The 17,435-nt window shown below is 50.2% G+C and overlaps 1 protein-coding gene across 11 annotated transcripts in view; it reads right to left on the bottom strand.

Annotated features, from left to right (window-relative positions):
• The window catches only part of Ssbp3 (single-stranded DNA binding protein 3), a 138,225-nt gene that overhangs the window by 31,161 nt on the left and 89,629 nt on the right, over positions 1–17,435 (bottom strand). For all 11 annotated transcript variants that reach the window (NM_023672.2, NM_198438.1, XM_006503411.3 and 8 more), the window contains one exon: positions 8,766–8,855. In NM_023672.2, coding sequence (NP_076161.2) covers positions 8,766–8,855 — 90 coding nt within the window. The remainder of the gene's footprint in view (positions 1–8,765; positions 8,856–17,435) is intronic.

Below are 17,435 nucleotides of genomic sequence, written 5' to 3'. Positions count from 1 at the left end.
GTCCTTCAACGGCAGAACAGGTAAACCTGGAATACGATTTCCTCTTGTGCCTCCCACGTCCACCTCCTCTAATGTCACTGGGACCAGGACTTAGAAAACAAGGCCACTTTTCCAGATCAGATCCAGACTATTCCGACAACTTCAGAGCTATTGGGATTAGTTAAAGCCACCTTCAGGAAGAGGGACTGGGTTAGACCCATGTGTTGGGTTTGTCCATTTTGACCTTGGAACAAAGATAATGGCCAGACTCTGTCAAAGGCTTCTTGAATACTGACCTAAGACCCTTCACTCCTAGGAGAGAACTCGGCAGTTGGGAGAAGAATACATACAGACTGATGGACGAACAGAGACCAGACCCGAGAGCAACAGATCTGATCCTTGCCCTAGGGACCAAGAACTGTTCTATCAATGGAGTGAGGATGATGGGGACAGACCAGACAGGGCTCCAGATGCTATACTGAGAAACTGGAGTTTTATAATTAAGAGCTGTGGGAGAGCACTTGACATGGAGGTCCAGGATGGCACCTGACAAGTGTGGCCACTACAGCCAGGCTGAAGCAGCAACTGTGTCTGTGCCAAATGAATAAATGATTGACTGCTGGCCTTGGGAAGGAGTCCTATACAATTTCAAACCATTCTTATGCTCCCTGGTTCAATTCAGAGCTGATGAAGTAGGCTGTTTTATAGGCAAGGGAGAAACGAAACTCAAAAGGTGCTCAGGCATCTTCTGGTGACAGAAAGCCATGCAGTCCCTGGAGCCTGAGAGTAGGTCTCCATTAAGCTCATCCGAACACGCCTGCTAGGAACAGAAGCAGAAGCTCCTGAACCCACAGCCTACTTCCCTGCCTTCACTTCCCCTAGAAACTCCTGTTGGGGGCTAGACCAAAGAACAAGGGATCAGAATGGCCAAAGCTGAGGGAACAAGTCAAGAGGACAGACTTCAGCAGGAGATTAGGAAGCTGCTTCATTAAAAGGCCAAATAGGGCTGGTGTTTCACTGGCACCAACTCTTGCCAGTGGAACCAGAGGGTTAAGTGCTGATCAGCTGATTTGAAGAATCTATGAACCTTAGCAATGCCATGAAAACTGTACTGCCAAGAGAATTACACTAAAAGCAGCCCTGACCCCTGGCTAGGTAGGAAGCTCAGAGAATAAAGTGGCCTGAAGGCACACAGGAGCCATCCAAGTGCTGGCAGGCACAGAGTGTGCACCAGACACCCAGCACCAGGCAGGGTTTCCTAGGCATTATGTCACAGAATCTTCATACAGGTCCCAGGAGTCATGGATATACCATCAACCCCAAATATGGGGTACAGCAATTGAGGTTCAGAGAGGTTCACTGAATTTTTGGAGCAACCCTAGCTACCAGGAAAAATAACCCCTTCACAGGAAGAAGGAATGGGGCTCTGCATCTGTCTGTCCCAGAGGGAGGAGCTCCCCAGGACCCTGCCAGCACGGACCTGAGGCTGTTCCTCATCTTCCAGCAGCTGCATACAATATTATCGAACATGAAGATGTGTGCATCTAGCCCACCCCCTCCAGCAACCAAAGAAACAGCAGGAATTCTACAGCACCTCGGGTGCTGCCCACATTCTATTCCAGAAAAAGGAAAGCCCTGTGGCTCCCAAGGCCCTGCTCACAGCTGTTTCTGAATCCTATCCGGGGAGCCAGACCTAGGTCTTCCCAGGGGAGGATATACACTATGACTGACCCAGGGGGCCATCCTGACCTGTGTTCTGCACAGGACTATACTGGAACTCTCTTTCTCAAACCCCTTCTGCTACAAGGACTCAGCAAATCTGATCTCCTTCTTGTAAAGGAGAAAAATCTCACACAATTTGCTGATTAGGTGGTAGGACAGGCAGAGGGTCTGCCCTGCACTGGCTAGAGGGAGCCCACACACGACAGTTCCCACAAATGGGAGTGCCTCCACAAGGGACTCTTATTTGGGGAAAGGAAATACCATAGTCAGGCAGCTGAAGCATAGGCCAGCAGCTCTCAGAGGCAGGAAAGAGAAAATGCAAGTCCAAAGGGGAGGAGAGAGCGCCCCAGGCCTTCAGCAGCAGCTAGCAGCAGCCCTTCCGGCATTGGAGGTGCAAAGGCCTGGCTGGAGTTTACAGCTGCAGAGGTAGGGCCCACCAAGGGGAGGAGGGAGACAGCTAGGTGGTGTTGGAGGTGACCAGCAGGGCTCCATGGCCTGGGGCTGGCTATGCATTAGGGGGCAGTCGCAGCCTGCAGAGCCACTGGGGGCTTTGTTACTGAGCAAGTCTCCCAGGCGCTGACTGCTGATGCATAGCTAACGGGCGGCAGACATTGATTTATGTTCAACTTTCCATTTCATCAGTGAGAGTTACGGCGCTACATGTGGAGTGCAGGGGGCGGGGGGAGATGGCTGGAGTGTGCAGACACAAACCTGTCCAAACACATGCATACTGGCAGGCGTACCGGCCAAGGCCCCAGCCTGTCACTCAGGCAGCCTGGCACGTCAGGAATAACCTTTTGTCCATGGTTGCTAGGAACCCTGGTGCCGGTCAATCTGCCACTGGGCAGACACAAGGCACCAGGCTGGCCACCAGATGAGCACAGCCTGACCTATGAGGAGGAGGTGATGGTGGTCAGGAAAGGTGATTGGTGTTAAGGCTCTGTCACTAAACCGAAGGACAAAAGTAAGTCCTAGAGTGGGTAGAAAGACTCTCGAAGGACACACAAGAATTTGTCAGCAGGGTTAGATACAATCCAGGGTACGTAGCTCTTGGGGTGGGGTTGGGGGGCCTATAGCTGGCTTCCATCACAGTAACCAGAGGTGGGAAGTTAGTCACTCACTACCAGAGAACACTGACTGAACAGGTAGGGGTAAAGCAGGAAGGACCGCATCTCCAACTGAGTCTTGGACCCAACAGCTGGAGCACTTCATCCCTAACCCTTCTCAGCAGTAACAGGCTCACCTTCTGTCAGTCTAGAAGCAGATGACTGGGCCTGGTAAGAAGCTAGGGGCAGGGGAGTGAAGACTCACATAGCACCTGTGTGCCTTAAATCAATGGGCAACAGACTGGGAAGAGGCTGGGGTGAAGGGGCTGGGCCTGGTGGAAGGGTGAGCAGTGGCTGGAAAGAGAAGTAGTTCATACGGAAGCCACAATCCTCTGCTGTCCAGACCATCTTCCTAGGCAGACCTGTCCAGTTCTAGTAGGGTTCCCTCATCTGTGATGCACCCACGATGCAGCTCTGGGACCTACCTGCTAAGCCAACACCACCCTAGAAGACAGAAAGGGTTAACTCTTCTGGGGAGAATGCTTTTCTCCAACTTCAAAAAGGTCAGACAGCTTCACCATGAAGGGCCTGAGCACCAGCAGGGCAGGCAGGGAGGGGGCTGAAGGGGCACGAGGTAACCCTGCACCCAAACTGCCCAGCACGGCCTAATCCTGACCTGTTTCTATGTCTCACTATGATGTCTCTCTTTGTGGCCTTTGCTGGACTGAGTCCCTGGGCAGCTCCTGTCTACAGCTCCCTCTGGTAGTGTTCACCAGAGTTCCCCAGCCATTGACACTATGTCTGACACCTATGGATTTGGCTCCTCCCACTTTCCTGCTTCCCTTCTTCCTCATTGGTCACTAGTCCTGTCAGTAAGTACTGCTTAGTAGAGGGTTTCAGAAAGCAGGAAACCAGGATTTAATTCTTTCTCCAACCCCTAGACTTGAAGAGGTCATCAGGGCAGCAGAGGTGTCTGTCCTATGGCAGCAGCCTTCTGGCTGGAGGAATGGCCTGTGTACTTCTGCGCTCCACTCCTTTCTTCTTCTGAAGAGGGCTGTAAACAGCATCTAGGGCCAACCCACTGCCACCAGCAGTGCATTCTTGTTTTAGGGGCTTTGCCACCCCTGGAAATATATCCCCCTCCCAAGAATCAGAGCCTACAAGGTTCTCTACTGGGCATCCTGTCTGTAACTGTCAATCAGTTCACTACCTCACCATAAAACCTGCAGATGGTGGAACTGCATTCTCTACAAAGCTTCAAATTAGCTTCTCTCTATTTCCTCAAGGACTTGGGATTGGAGGCTGGAGTCTCATGAGACAAGGCTGACTACTGTTTGGCAGGACAGCAACAAGAGCCTCCTGAGGCTGCATCTGCAGGAGGAGGGTCGGGTTGTAGGTCCCTTCCTTCCGTGTGCTTTTTCTCTATCTTCCAGGCTGTGTGCAGTGTTTCCACCTTACAGTAGCTTCTCCCTGGTACCTGTCCTTGACCCTGGTCCTTGTAACTAGGACAGAGCTCACCCTATTTCCAGAGCATTAGGCACAGATGGAAATGAGAATGGGGTAGGAAGGAGGCCTCCCTAGAATAGTTGGGGCACAACATCACTGTCTCCACAGCTGAGCTTTTGATAAAAGGAGTTGGTTCCCTTGGTAGCCCAGGACTGATCTACTTTTATCCCTCTGACCTTTGCCCGGCCCCTATGGCACCAGCTCCCTTCTTCCTCCAAGACTCCATGTGCACGTCACTGAGTGAGCAGAGAGGACTAGCACACTAGAGTGCGTATCATGCTCACACTGCTCCTCTGCTGCATTCAGCACGGCTAGTCGGCTCCCGTGCAACTCGTCTGCTGGCTAAATTCATGTGCTGCTATTTCAAGAAGACAATCAGGAGACACCTGCACTTGGATTTCAGTGGTCTGAGGAAGAACGTGGGAAGCCGGGGAGCCAAAGGCTGGACTCTGAGTACAAACTTTATTTACTGGACAGTGTAAGGTAGTCCTGAGCAGTCCTGCCTCATCGGCAGAATTACCGAACTAAATGGAAGTAAGCTGCATGCTTAGAAACACAACTGAAAATTAGTAATGGCATAATGGAATCTGAAAACAAAACAGGAACAGAAACAGTCTGTACTCAGTGCTCTGCTCTATGGCCCCTGTTCTCCTGGATCTGTCCAGTTCCAGACCTAGAAATCTTTACTGGAGAGTCTCCCCTCGGGGCCAAGAAACTAGGGGACCTAGCCAGACCAGTGGGCCTGGCCAAGGCCAATCTGCTTGCCAGATGTGTAGCCTGAGTTAATCTGTGAGGGGAAATGCCACTGCCTGATTATGTAAAGTCCATCTGGATTTAATGCAGAAAATCAAAGTTGGAATACTATCTACTCCAGCCTGCACCGTCTATTGATGAGAAAATCTAGGATCAGCAAAGGGGAGCACTGGTCCAAGGTCACTCAGCAAGCACATGGCCAAGTCCTCTGTGCCCTTCTCCAGAGTGCCAGTCCTGAATGCCCAAGCCAGCCTTTGGTTAGCGTTCGAGTGGCCAAAATTCCAGGTTGACACTTCAGAGCTGACTAGGCTTCTGTCCTATACCATGAACACCACAAACAAACTCAGTTCAAACATGTGCTGTGTCCCACTCTATATCTGACAGGTGCTACAGCTGCTATACTTAGGGCTTTTTCTTTTAAATAACAAGGAACAGAGTTCAACTATCCTGGCTAGACTCTACAAGGCCTCCAAAAACCCCACGGTATCTCCAATCATGAAGTGTGACTGGGTCAGGACAAATGACCAGGCCTATCTCACACTACTCCATAGGCCTAGGCAGGCACTGCCCATCTCAGAAACCTAGACTCAAAGGGAAGACAGCAAACAGGGCCTCTTGTATTGTTAGCCCAATCCCTGCATGGCAGTCAGAAGCCTGAGGAAGTCCCATGTGACATTTTCTGAGGAGCCTCCATAGGCAGGAGTCAGCTGTTCCTTCATGACCATCCTGGAGGCCCTGCTGGTTTCTAAATTTAAGACCAACTGGTATTACAGTTCTGACTTGGAAAAAGCCTATGACACCACAGGACACAGGCTGGACAAAGCTGGCCCAGCCACCCGGGCTGGCTTCCCAGGACACAGCCCTCTTGTAGCACAGCCACCTGTCTAGGCTGCAGCCAAGAAGGGAAGAAGTACAATTGTTGACCACAGATAAAATCGTCGATATCATCTCTATTTTCCTTCTAATATCGGAGTGGCTGCCTTAGAACAGTAAAGGGCGGCAATCAACTGCTAATATTTCTGTCGAGAGATGATCTGTTCGGGAAATGGGCTGTCACGTCTTCCTTTATAGAAAGACACCCTTTCCTTTTGCAGGGGCCGAGGCCAAGTGGTCAGCATCACAGAAGGCAGGCACTACTTGCTGCCTGGCCAACCCCTACCTCCTTCATCTGACTGACAGTGAAAGGATGCTTGTTGGCGCGTGCGACCCAGCGGGAACCAAAGCCGTCTAGCCCTTTACTGCTATAGTGTGGGGGGGATAAGAAACATGAACTGCTCAGAGCCTGTGAGAGAGCAGAGGCTGAGGAAGCAGAACCTTCCTGAATGATCCGGCCAACCCTTGGCAATGCACCTTGCCTAGGGAACAGAGATGATCTCAAGGCAAACGTCTAAGGATACCTCACTGTAACAGTGGCTGGCAGTGGCTAAATCAGGGCAGATTCAGTTTGCGCTTTCTGACCACACACCCCTAGACGTCATAGGGGAGGGCCCACGAAGTATGAATGGAATTAGAACTTAACCACGGAGGATTACAGCGAAGCAGGAAGCTGGGAGCTGCCCACACAGCACACAGACCCAGTCCTTCTTCTAGGCCCAAGCCAAAATAGAAGTCATGGCCTATTTTTTAAAAGCACAATTGACATTAACTGAGAGACAGCTCAGCAGCTAAAGAGCACCTGTTGCTCTTGTACAGGATCCAGGTTAAGTTTTCAGCACCCACAAGATGGTTCATAACTATCTGTAACTCCAGTTCTAGGGATCCAATGCTGAGTCCAGACCTCCATTGGCATCAGACACATACATGGAACACATACGTATATGCAGGCAAAATACTCTTATGCATAAAATCAAAATAAAACTTTACAAAAAGTATTCAATTTGTGCAAACAAACAAACAAACACAATCTGCAATTGTCTCCTCCCTGCCTCTCACTACAGCAGCCTGCAGTGGGTGCCTGGAAGCCATAATTATCCTTAAGAGAGCCTAGAACAGAGGCAAACAGGTGGCTGCGATATCTGTCTGGGCTCTGTCTGACAGTCACAGAAACCACATTTATCCTGTTTCAGGGCATTTGTGAGACCATGTGCAGAGATACGCAGAGATACCTCAACCAGAGCGAGAACTCACACCGAGCAGAACAGCAGTGGGGAGCTCTTGCCGTTCTTTCAACAGGTCCCGGGGGTTTAGGCTCTTGATTTCTGTCAGCCTCTCTAACTGATGTCTGTACTCTTTTTTTTTTTTTTTAAAGGATTTATTTATTATATGTAAGTACACTGTAGCTGTCTTCAGACACACCAGAAGAGGGCATCAGATCTTGTTACAGATGGTTGTGAGCCACCATGTGGTTGCTGGGATTTGAACTCCGGACCTTCGGAAGAGCAGTCGGGTGCTCTTACCCATTGAGCCATCTCACCAGCCCCTGATGTCTGTACTCTTAACCCAAGACTTCTGAGGCCGTTCCAGTCTCCATACCTTAGACATGGCCCCAGTTCTGGTGGCGTGCCGGCAACACACACAGGCAGATATATGTGTGGCCATCTGATGTCCTGAACTGTCGTCCCTATATCTCTCTTCTCGCTGCCAACTGATCAACACTCAGCTACTTCTGTTTTATGGAGTGAGCAAATTTCACCAAGGTCCTTTTTTTTGGTGAGTATGTGCCCTAACCCTCCTCTTCCCAGATTTACCATGAACTAAAATATGCAATCTTGCAAAACAGAAGTGCCTCCCAAGTCACCTCCCAGGAAAGGGGAAGAGGAGCCCTGACGTTCCCATGGGTGCCAATCCTATCTTTTCTCATGACTCCAAGGCTCTATCCTATACTGTGCATGAGGCCTCTCTGGTCCAACTCAGCATTCCTGCCTGGGCTTCTGTGAGAATTCTCTTCACAACCTTGTCTGGAGACCTACCCTTCAGAAGGTGTGGGCAATCAAGTGCGTTTCAAATTCAGTGAGGACAGGTTTGAAAGAAATGATGCTGTCACAATAAAGAGCCCCAGCAGGAAAGCCTCCCTCTCCCAGCCTGCAGGCTGACTGACTGCCCGGCAGCACGCCGCAGCCCCAGCCTGGCAGAGGAGGCATGAGCCCCAAAAGAGAAGGGAGGGGATGGAAAAGAAGGTGTGGAGGCCACACCTAACCCTGACAAAACAGAAAGGTGATTTCACACCTCCCAGACCCCTATCCCTGCCTGAAAGACCAACAAGGTGTGCTGTAAAGAAGTCGGGGCTCCCACCCCGTGGGCAGGGTGCCCGCATGGCGCAGATGCAGATGCCATGGGGAGATGCTTGTGATGGCACTCGGAAAGAATCAGTGGCTAACCAAAGTGAAAGGATGCTGAGGCTTGCCAGGACGCTGGGGTTTGCTTTTGTAGTTACGCCTAAGGTTTGTAGTTTGGACAGGAAAAGTGAGCAGTAGTGAAGACAGGAGCAACAGAACAGAAACAAAGGACAGTTTACTCATTAAAAACAGGGAAGACAAAGAACACAGCTTTTGTTATAAAAACAACAACTCCGCATTGGCCTGGAAGCACTGACTTCCCACAACACCAGGGTGGACAGAAGGGTACGGCCACAGCATGCCTGGAAGGAGACACCTTCCCAAGCGCTTTCTTCCCCTCTGCAGCTTTTGGAGAAGTGGACAAGGTAAGAGTGCAGGGCCTCAACCAGCACAAAGCAACTGTATTTAAACCATGGCAAACCAAGCTGCTTTCCTGTCCTGTCCTCCCTGCCTGCCCAGCACAGGGCCCCGGGCCAGCACGTACCTGAAAGAAACCTGGCGGGATGGGGCCTCCGGGCATCCCATCATTGGGGGGAATGTTGCCAAGCACAGGGCTTGGGGCAGCTGCTGCACTCTGTGGAGACAGAACGAGGAGGTCAGCGGCAAACATCCAACCACACACAGAGCTTTTGGTCCCTGTCCCCAAACAGACCCTTCCTCCCCAAAGGCTACTGTCTATACAAAGTCCTGCAGAGGTGTTATTCACCGGGCAAGTCATGGACTCTGGGGCCCCACTGCTTCATCTCTAACATGAGAGTAGAGGCCGCTGTCTACCATTAGGCACTCTGCAGGGCATATAAAGTACTCCTGTAGTATCTGGCAGAGCCATGATGTGCAGCCAAGCCGGTGGATATGGTTGACGCCATATCCTGACTTTCCACCAGCTGCTCTAAGAAGCAGGAGGACCAACTCATAAACACCGGTGCCCTCTCCAAATCACTGACATGGTACACAGAGCAAGTCAATAAGTATTACTGACAGATAACAGGCCACTAAGAAACTGTCCAGGTTAGATGGAGAAGATGTGTGTTCTGACCCTCACCAAGTCCCAATGCCTCTTGAGAAGAACGTGGTTTCCACCATGGGAGATAGCCTCTACGCTTCCTGTTGAATCCTGCTGTCTTAGCAGCCACTTGGCACGTCTGCCTCAACAAATGCCTCCCAGGGGTGGCCAGGCATCGGATGTCCCACCTGGCCACCTCTAACAATTGTGTCCAAACTGTATGTGTAGTCAGCACATCTATGCCTGGCTCTGTACTTACATGTGCAGAGTTGAGGCTGAGATGCCAAAGCCCTGCCTTAAGGAAGTCACAGACCTGGGCCTCCTACCAGAGTGTGTTCCCTGCTACTCCTATGCAAGCTAAATCTCTATACACACCTGTCCACTTCCACCCAGCCTTAGTTCTGACAACTCCATCATGACCCAGAACATGATGCTCCATCACTGGCCCCTTCTTGTCACTCCAGGAAGTCACTTCTTTCCTCTCCTTGACATAAAATAGAAGTACGGACTCCCACTAATATACCCAGTACAAGAAAATGAACACCAAATGAGTGCTGTGGTTTATGTGGAATGCCCATGGCCACTGGCCTCTGACTTGTCATATCCCCATGGTAGGAGTGTGAGGGCTGGGTGCTAGGAGGCACTGAGGTCTGCAGGCAGGGAACGTCCTCTTGATACAGAACGAGGACCCAGTAGAGGAATACAGTGGTTACCTGGCAGGTCCCAGGTAAAGAGCATGAGCTAGCTGCTGGTTATTTTCAAAATGAAGGCCAACAGACCCTCTCTAAGGAGACTCTGCCTAATCACAAATACTGCAGGCCTGCATCTGCTTCCCCAGTTACAGCCACACCCCAGTCCTGCCTTTATCTGGGAGAGGATCTAAAGGGGAATGAGCGGGCTCAGGAGTGAGTTGTGTTATTGTGGCTAAGAGTTCTATGAAATACACCCACCCCCCTTGAGTTATGCAGCTCCACTTGGCCTAGAACTCACAACTAGACTAGGCTGACCTTAAACTCATCGCAAATCCCCTGCCTAGGGGACAAGTTGTAATTTTTGGAACAGCCAACAATTACTTCTCCAAGCCAGGAGCAAAAGAACACTAAGAGGTGGGGCCGAGATAAACATCCATGTGTCTCTTGGGTTCCTCCAGAAGAGGTACTACACTGAACTCCATCCTTCACTCACCAACAGCTTGAAGTAACCCCCTGACTAGCAGATCTAGAGTCTCTGCTAATTTGATGGGATCTTTGGTATTCTGAATTACTACATTTTGAAGTGCCTTGCCCTGACAACTGCAGTTCTACTTTCCATTTCTTTGTTATTTGGAGTTTTGACTTTTTACATATTGAGGTATTTGTTACAGTTGGCGGGGGGTCATAAACTTTGAAATGAAAGACTGAGTATACTGCGCTTCCCTTTCAGATATGGCTTACCATGAACTCAGGTGCATGTGTGTGCGCTAGCGTGCGTGCGTGTACATGTGCTCACTAGGGCACTAGGGGTACATGACACAGGCCAGGGCAACTATGGACTCAGTATTTCACCATCCTCCAATGGAAGACAACAAAGACAACCATGTCAACCATGAGGAAGAGGCAGGAGGTAGCAGACGATTTCTATCATGTCCGCCTCTCCACAGGCAAGCGGGGGGGGGGGGGGGCTTGCTGTGCCTCAGCGATACAAGAATGAAGGCATAAAAGGATAGATAAGCAGAAACTGGTGCTGAGAGCCCATCGCTGAGAAGACTGTGGAGGGTTCAGGACAAACTATTACAGACCCTCACCAAGGGGACCCAGGCTGACCTGCACTCATCCTCCTGCGCCTTAACCACAAGAGCTGCTTGCCTGCGCCCACACCGCAGCACAAGGTGAGGCAAGTCTTCAATAAATGATTGCGTTGATATTCAAGGATCTGCCCAAAGCTGACCACCTTGGAGCCAGACCTTTCAGGCCTGTGGTTTCAAGCACTGAGAGTTCCATTAAAGCACTCAACAAAGCATCTCCTGTGAGTCTTCTCAACAAACCCAAACCCTCGGCACCTTCTCTAGGGCGACAGCATACTAGGCTGCAGAGCTGCCTAGGCTGCAGCAGCCACACATGAATCAAGGCCGAAAGGACCTCTCACATCCGAGTCAGGTCCCTTCTCATGTGGGAAGTCTGTTTCCTAAGGTCTGCCCATCCTGGTCCATACACACTGGAAAGATGAGGCTGGAGACAGCAGGGTGTGGAACGGAGTGTCAGCCTCCTGCGTACTATCTCTTCACTCATGACAGGACACTGAGAGATCAGAGATTAAAAAAGCACCCAGAGGCCTGTCTGTCTCAGAGCCCTGGCATATGGATTCTAGACCCCAGACCTTCTTCTCCAGCATACCTTCTAGCATGAACATACGGACAAAGGAGAAAATACTCAAGCATGTGTGTGCACACACATATACAAGCATGTGCACACACATATACAAATATACTTAGATTGGTTGATTCTTACATCTATGCTGATCAAGCTCTAGGAAAAATGAATAAAGTCATTACTCGTGAGTGGTTAATATGGTTCCGCAGGTAAAGGTGCTTTTTGCCAAGTCTGACACCTGAGATCAATCCCCAGAACCGACATGGAGCAGAGAGAACTAATTCTCCCAAACTGTCCTGTGACTTCCACGTGAATGCTGTAGTGCCTGACCTTGTAAAATAATTTATTTTTATAAGTAGCCAGATGGACTCTGGACTCTCCTAGCTCAGCCAGTAACTCCTGACTGATTTATAAGGCTGCAAAAATAGTATTTTGTTTACGAATCCTTCCCTCTTCCCCTGCCCAACACCTAGGCCTTGGCATGCAGCACCACAGCCACGTGTGAAACCACCAACTGCAAGTCTTCCTGAACTGAAACACAAGTCAGGCCATGTGGCAGAGGGCCCGACCAGCAGGGGGTAAGGGGTGTCCTGGATGTGGCCAGGAAATGAAAGTGGCAAAGGTAAGTGTGGTCCTGGCAGATATGCCCCCTGGGTAGAGCAGGAGACCTATGCTGCTCCCAGCAAGTCAGGTCCTAAGAGTGTTTGCAGAGTTCTGAGGTAGCCTTGCGCCACCCGAGCAGTATCAAGAAGGCTGAAGATGCACAGTAGGAATTCAAAGGGTGGAGAAAATGCTATGTTCCACAGAAAGGCAATGACCAAAGCAGTAGCCATTGATAATATGCAAAAAAAAAAAAAAAAGTCTCCCAGACAGACAACAGGACAGTGATTTTGGTGAAATATTAAATTCTGCAACTCAGGGAAATCAAAGAGATGACCTACATGAAAAGATAAAACCAAACTAGTGTCAAAAACAAGTCCCAGTAACATAAAGTACCTGACTTGAAATAGGCAGGACACCAGTATTTGGGAAGAGTGTGAACATGTCTGTCCAGCACCAAGAATCGGCTCTGTGTCTGTACTGGCTGGTTTTATATGTCAACTTGACACAGCTGGAGTTATCACAGAGAAAGGAGCTTCAGTTAGGAAAGCGCCTCCATGAGATCCAGCTGTGGGGCATTTTCTCAGCTGGTGATCAAGGGGGGAGGGTATATTGTGGGTGGTGCCATCCCTGGGCTGGTAGTCTGAGTTCTATAAGAAAGCAAGCTCAACAAACTAGGGGAAGCAAGCCAGTAAGTAACACCCCTCCATGGCCTCTGCATCAGCTGCTTCCTGACCTGCTTGAGTTCCAGTTCTGACTTCCTCTGGTGATGAACAGCAACGTGGAAGTGTAAATGGAATAAACCCTTTCCTTCTTGATCATGATGTTTTGTCCAGGAATAGAAACCTTCACTAAGACAGTGTTCAACAGCAGAATGAAATTACACAAAGCTTCCTTTATCTATGTCCCAGAACTGGTTGCCTTGGAGGGGCTGGGCTGGGCGGGGTAACCTGGGTTGCTCACTAGTGACAGAGCAAAAAGAAACTAGCATATTGCCTACCGTCACCTATGGTGTTCTGGGGATGATCACGGTTAGATCCCTGAACTAATTAATAAGTAAGGGTGCTGAAGGCTTGGCTCTGGCTATAAAGCACGCACATCCAAATATAAAGACAGGCCTCCAAAGCATGAGCACCTGGCACATAAGGCTGAGGAGGGTTCTGTCATCCCAGTGCCACTACAGGTGCCACCTGAGCCCTTCCTGCAAGCAACTAAGGAAAGGCTACCAGCAGGTGGAAAGGGCCACCAGCCACAGCCAGGCCACTAAGCTCAAGGGAGTAGAGCCAAGACATGCTCTTCTCTGAAAAAAATCCTATCTCATCAACTAAGGACTAACTCAGGAATGGCCAGAGAAGCAAGCATCTTTCCATTCTGATCCCATAAACCAGGAGGGAGGTGAGAGGGAAGAAGAATTTATTTCCCAGCAACCCAGGAAGGTGTCCTTTCTGGTCTAGTCTGTAAGGAAGCTGATTCTTACGGTTATACAGTTAATAATTAGGTCTAACTTTAGTCCCTCCACATCCAATTTCAGAATCAGGAAACCCAAGTACCAGTCTTCGAAGCAGTCCTCAAAAACAAAAACAAAAACAAACAAACAGACAGATTAAAAAACAAAAACAAAAACAAACCCGTGCACTTTCTGGCTCATGATGAAAACCAGCAGACAGATCATTAAGCCACCCAATAACCACAAGTCATTCTGTGACTTAGGTAATCTGTGAGTCTGACCTTCTGCTTGGCCTGCCCTCTCTGTCTGCTTCAGAGAGTGCCCTTTGCCAAGTAGGGAATGAAACCATGTTTGTAAGATTCCCTCCAAAGAGCCTGTGGACCTAACCTGCAAGTGGTCTGAAAGAAGAAGAAAAAAGGAAGCCAGTGGGAAGGCACAGGGGCTGCAGGGCTGGGCTGCATTGAATGCTCAGCAAACCCCGGTGGACAGCACTGCACCCACTAGGCTGGAGACTAACAGGGTATGGGTTTGCCTTGAAGGCCTAAAAGATGAATTGAGTTGTGACAGAGAACTTAGGGACATGGAAGGTACTCTAGGCAGGCGCTGAAGCAGGGATTAGGGGGATCAGGGAGGCTTTAAGGAAGAGGTGGCACTCAAGCCAGGGCCTTACAGGACAGCAGAACTCAAAGATGACACCTGCAAGAGATTAACAGCTGGCATCTTAACCCTCTCTTCCAGCACAGGCTCCTGCTGTGTCTTTTGGGAGGCTGGAGGGGGGATTCCAACAGTGCTCTCTGTCTATGCAGGACCATTTCATCTTCACATGGACAAGGGCTCCCTTCCCCCTAACCTTCCTTCACATGAGAGGGCAACAGCTGTCCAGGCCTGGAATGGCTACACTCTCTGGCACTCTTGGCCCTTTAGTAAGCTATCACTGCACGTAAGAAAATGCAGGCTACATAAGACCTGTCTGGGGTCTTACAGCTCAGAACAAGCAATGCCACGGGTCAGGCCCTGACAGGCTAAATCCATGCCGCTGGTCTTGGTAAATCCCAACTTCTCTCCTCCCAGTTTGGGATGAATGACTAAATACAGGCCTGTACTGTCCTTTGAGTCACCAGGAGCTGGGAACACCTGTACACCGCACATGTCCTCATTCGGCGATTCATGGTTACACACAGAGGAATGGAAGTCTGGGCCCCTGTTGGGACTATCAGGTAAGGCATCTTGTTATGTTGGCAAGGCAGGTGCTGAACAATTGGTGGTTCTGAGCCTGATACAGAAGTGGACAATGACAGATAGGCCTAGCTTTCTGAGTTTCATGTATTTGCTCATTTGTGAGGTGAGGATTTCACTCTGTTGTCCAGGCTGGCCTTGAATTCCTATTTCTGAGCTCAAGAAATCCTCCTGCCTAGGTCAAGTAGCTGGGATCCCAGACACCGAGCACAGCGTGAGCAGGGGAGTCTAGGAATAGAGTGACATATGGGTATGTCAGGAGGGGGGCACTGAAGGGAAGACAGATGAAGGTCTGCTCTCAAGTAGCTACACTTCTAACAAGTAGTCTCTCCTCAGTGGCCACCTTGGAAGAGTGAAAAAAGACAGACAGACAGGAGGAAGAAAAGAAACAAGATAAAAGAAAGGCACATTAGTCCTTTTCAAAAGAAAAGGACTGAGAGAGAAGGCCACCATATCGCAGGCTGGTCCATCTGTCCTAGGACTCACCAGGTTACTCTGGGAACTGGATCAAAAGGTGCCTCGTGGTAAGGGGTACAGTCCCAGGTTGCTAAAGCCACCCAGTTGTGCCTTGGACGCTAGCCAGGGTGCCCTCCTCTGTAAGCAGAAACTCTCTCAAGCCCGTAGTGTGGGCTGCACCAGGCAGAGCTTAGCCTGTCCATGCACACGAGGCTGTGAGGCCGAGGGAGAGCAGAGCCCCTGGATGAATACCATGCAGTAGGTCAATGGATCCCGTACAGCATGCTCTGTGTACAGTGATCACTTACGCCATTAGCAAAACACACATACATACATGCACACACTGCCTGCTGTCTTAAAGAGCTACTTACAACCACAAACATGTCACAGTAGGCCAGTGACAGCTCCTGAACAAGAAGGCTGGCAGGTGCTCCTGCAGAGTGGAAAATTCCCTGGCGTGGACCTGCATACTAGCTCAGGTCCAATGACAACTTAATCCTGCTGGGACCAAGGTACACAGCAAACAGAAGCCATTGCCTCTAGGAACTTTTTGCTTCGAGTTTAAAAGGAGTTATTAAAGGCAAAGTCCTCCACATATCTTTCAAGGATGGGAGCCCACGCCTCCTCAGCTGGTACTCAATACAGCAGGTTCAGAGTCATGTTTCCTCATCCTCTGCTTTGACACAATGACGCTTTTCAGTTGCAAAACGTCACCAGGGTCCCTCATAGCAAAGCATGGGTGGGGAAGGAGTGTACAGCTCAAGCCTACCCTGGTCTCTTCTGCACAGTAGAGCGGACTGGAATCCTTGGGCTCCCTTGCCTGGCCTCAGGTAGCCATGAGGAGCCGCCCACTGCGGTTCATGCTGCCAGCCCTCAAGCATGCCCCACTCCCCACTCGGAAGCTCAGAGCTGAGCAGATGCCTCCTAAGCCTTTAAAGCACAACTAATTGGGCTAATTTCGCTAACAGTCTCTGTTTCGTCGTCGCCCCCCCCCCCGCCCCCATCAACCAGCGTCCTTTGGTACTGCTGGAGAGATGCAAGCTGTTGGCTTTAGTGTTATTTTGTCAGCCATTAAACGATTCATCGGAGTCATTAATTGATTTATTACTGCTGCCTGCTCAGAGGGTTTAGCAAATAAAGAATGATGTAGGTCACAATGCAAAGGAAATTGGACCAAACACCATGAGGAACTGGGCACTCAGTGCCTGCCTGCTACTGTCCACTCTAGTAGCCTCCAACCCAGCTGCCGGGTGGAGCTAGTACTGATAGCCCTTCTGACCAGACTTCAGGCCCAGCCTGGCTCTTGTACAGGCAGAGACATTGAGGGCCTCCACTGAGGGCCTTGTATAGAGACTGTGAAGCCAGCCCAAGAAACCAACAGGCACTGCCATCAACAGAGCAGGAAGGCAGGAGCCAAAAGTGGGCACGAAGCTGCAATGAGGGGCTTACAGATGAGGCCTCCAGGCTCCTATGCTAAGTCTCTCCTCCCCCCGGAGGTGACACACAAGACAGCAACAGTTGACATGTTAGCAGGCACCTCCCGAAGTCTGGCCTTTAATGTGCTTATCTCTGATCCTCTCTACAGTCCTACAGTTGAGGTATTAGCTTCCCTGAGTTACAGAGAGAAGAGAAGCTCAGAGAGCTGACCTGCCCCAGGCTGCATGGCAGGCCAGCAAGTAGCAGTCTAAGACTCCAGCCTGGTGGATCCGACTTCAAAGTCCACATTTCTTCCCTCTATCATATCTTCAGACAGACATAAAAGGGCCCAACACCTGCAGCTCAGCTCCATGGGAACTGACAGAAACAGGCGGGAGACCAAGAATAAGGCCACTCTGGCCTTCTCAGAGCCCCAAGCTCTTGTTTTACAGAATGAAGGGCTAAGGGGCAAGACCTGAGGTCACACCAAGTGTGAAGACTCAGTCTTTGTGCAAAGAACATCACACCACCAACAAATACCACATGGCCTGGGTGCCTCTTCCTTGTGAGCAGTCACATTGTGAGGGAGCCCTCTCAGTCCCTACACTGAGCCAACCAATCTCCTTGAGGCCTAGTCACACACTATTT

This window comes from Mus musculus, chromosome 4 (genome assembly GCF_000001635.26).
Source record: "Mus musculus strain C57BL/6J chromosome 4, GRCm38.p6 C57BL/6J".
Taxonomy (NCBI): Eukaryota; Metazoa; Chordata; class Mammalia; order Rodentia; family Muridae; genus Mus; species Mus musculus.
This window is presented reverse-complemented; position numbering and strand designations above follow the sequence as displayed.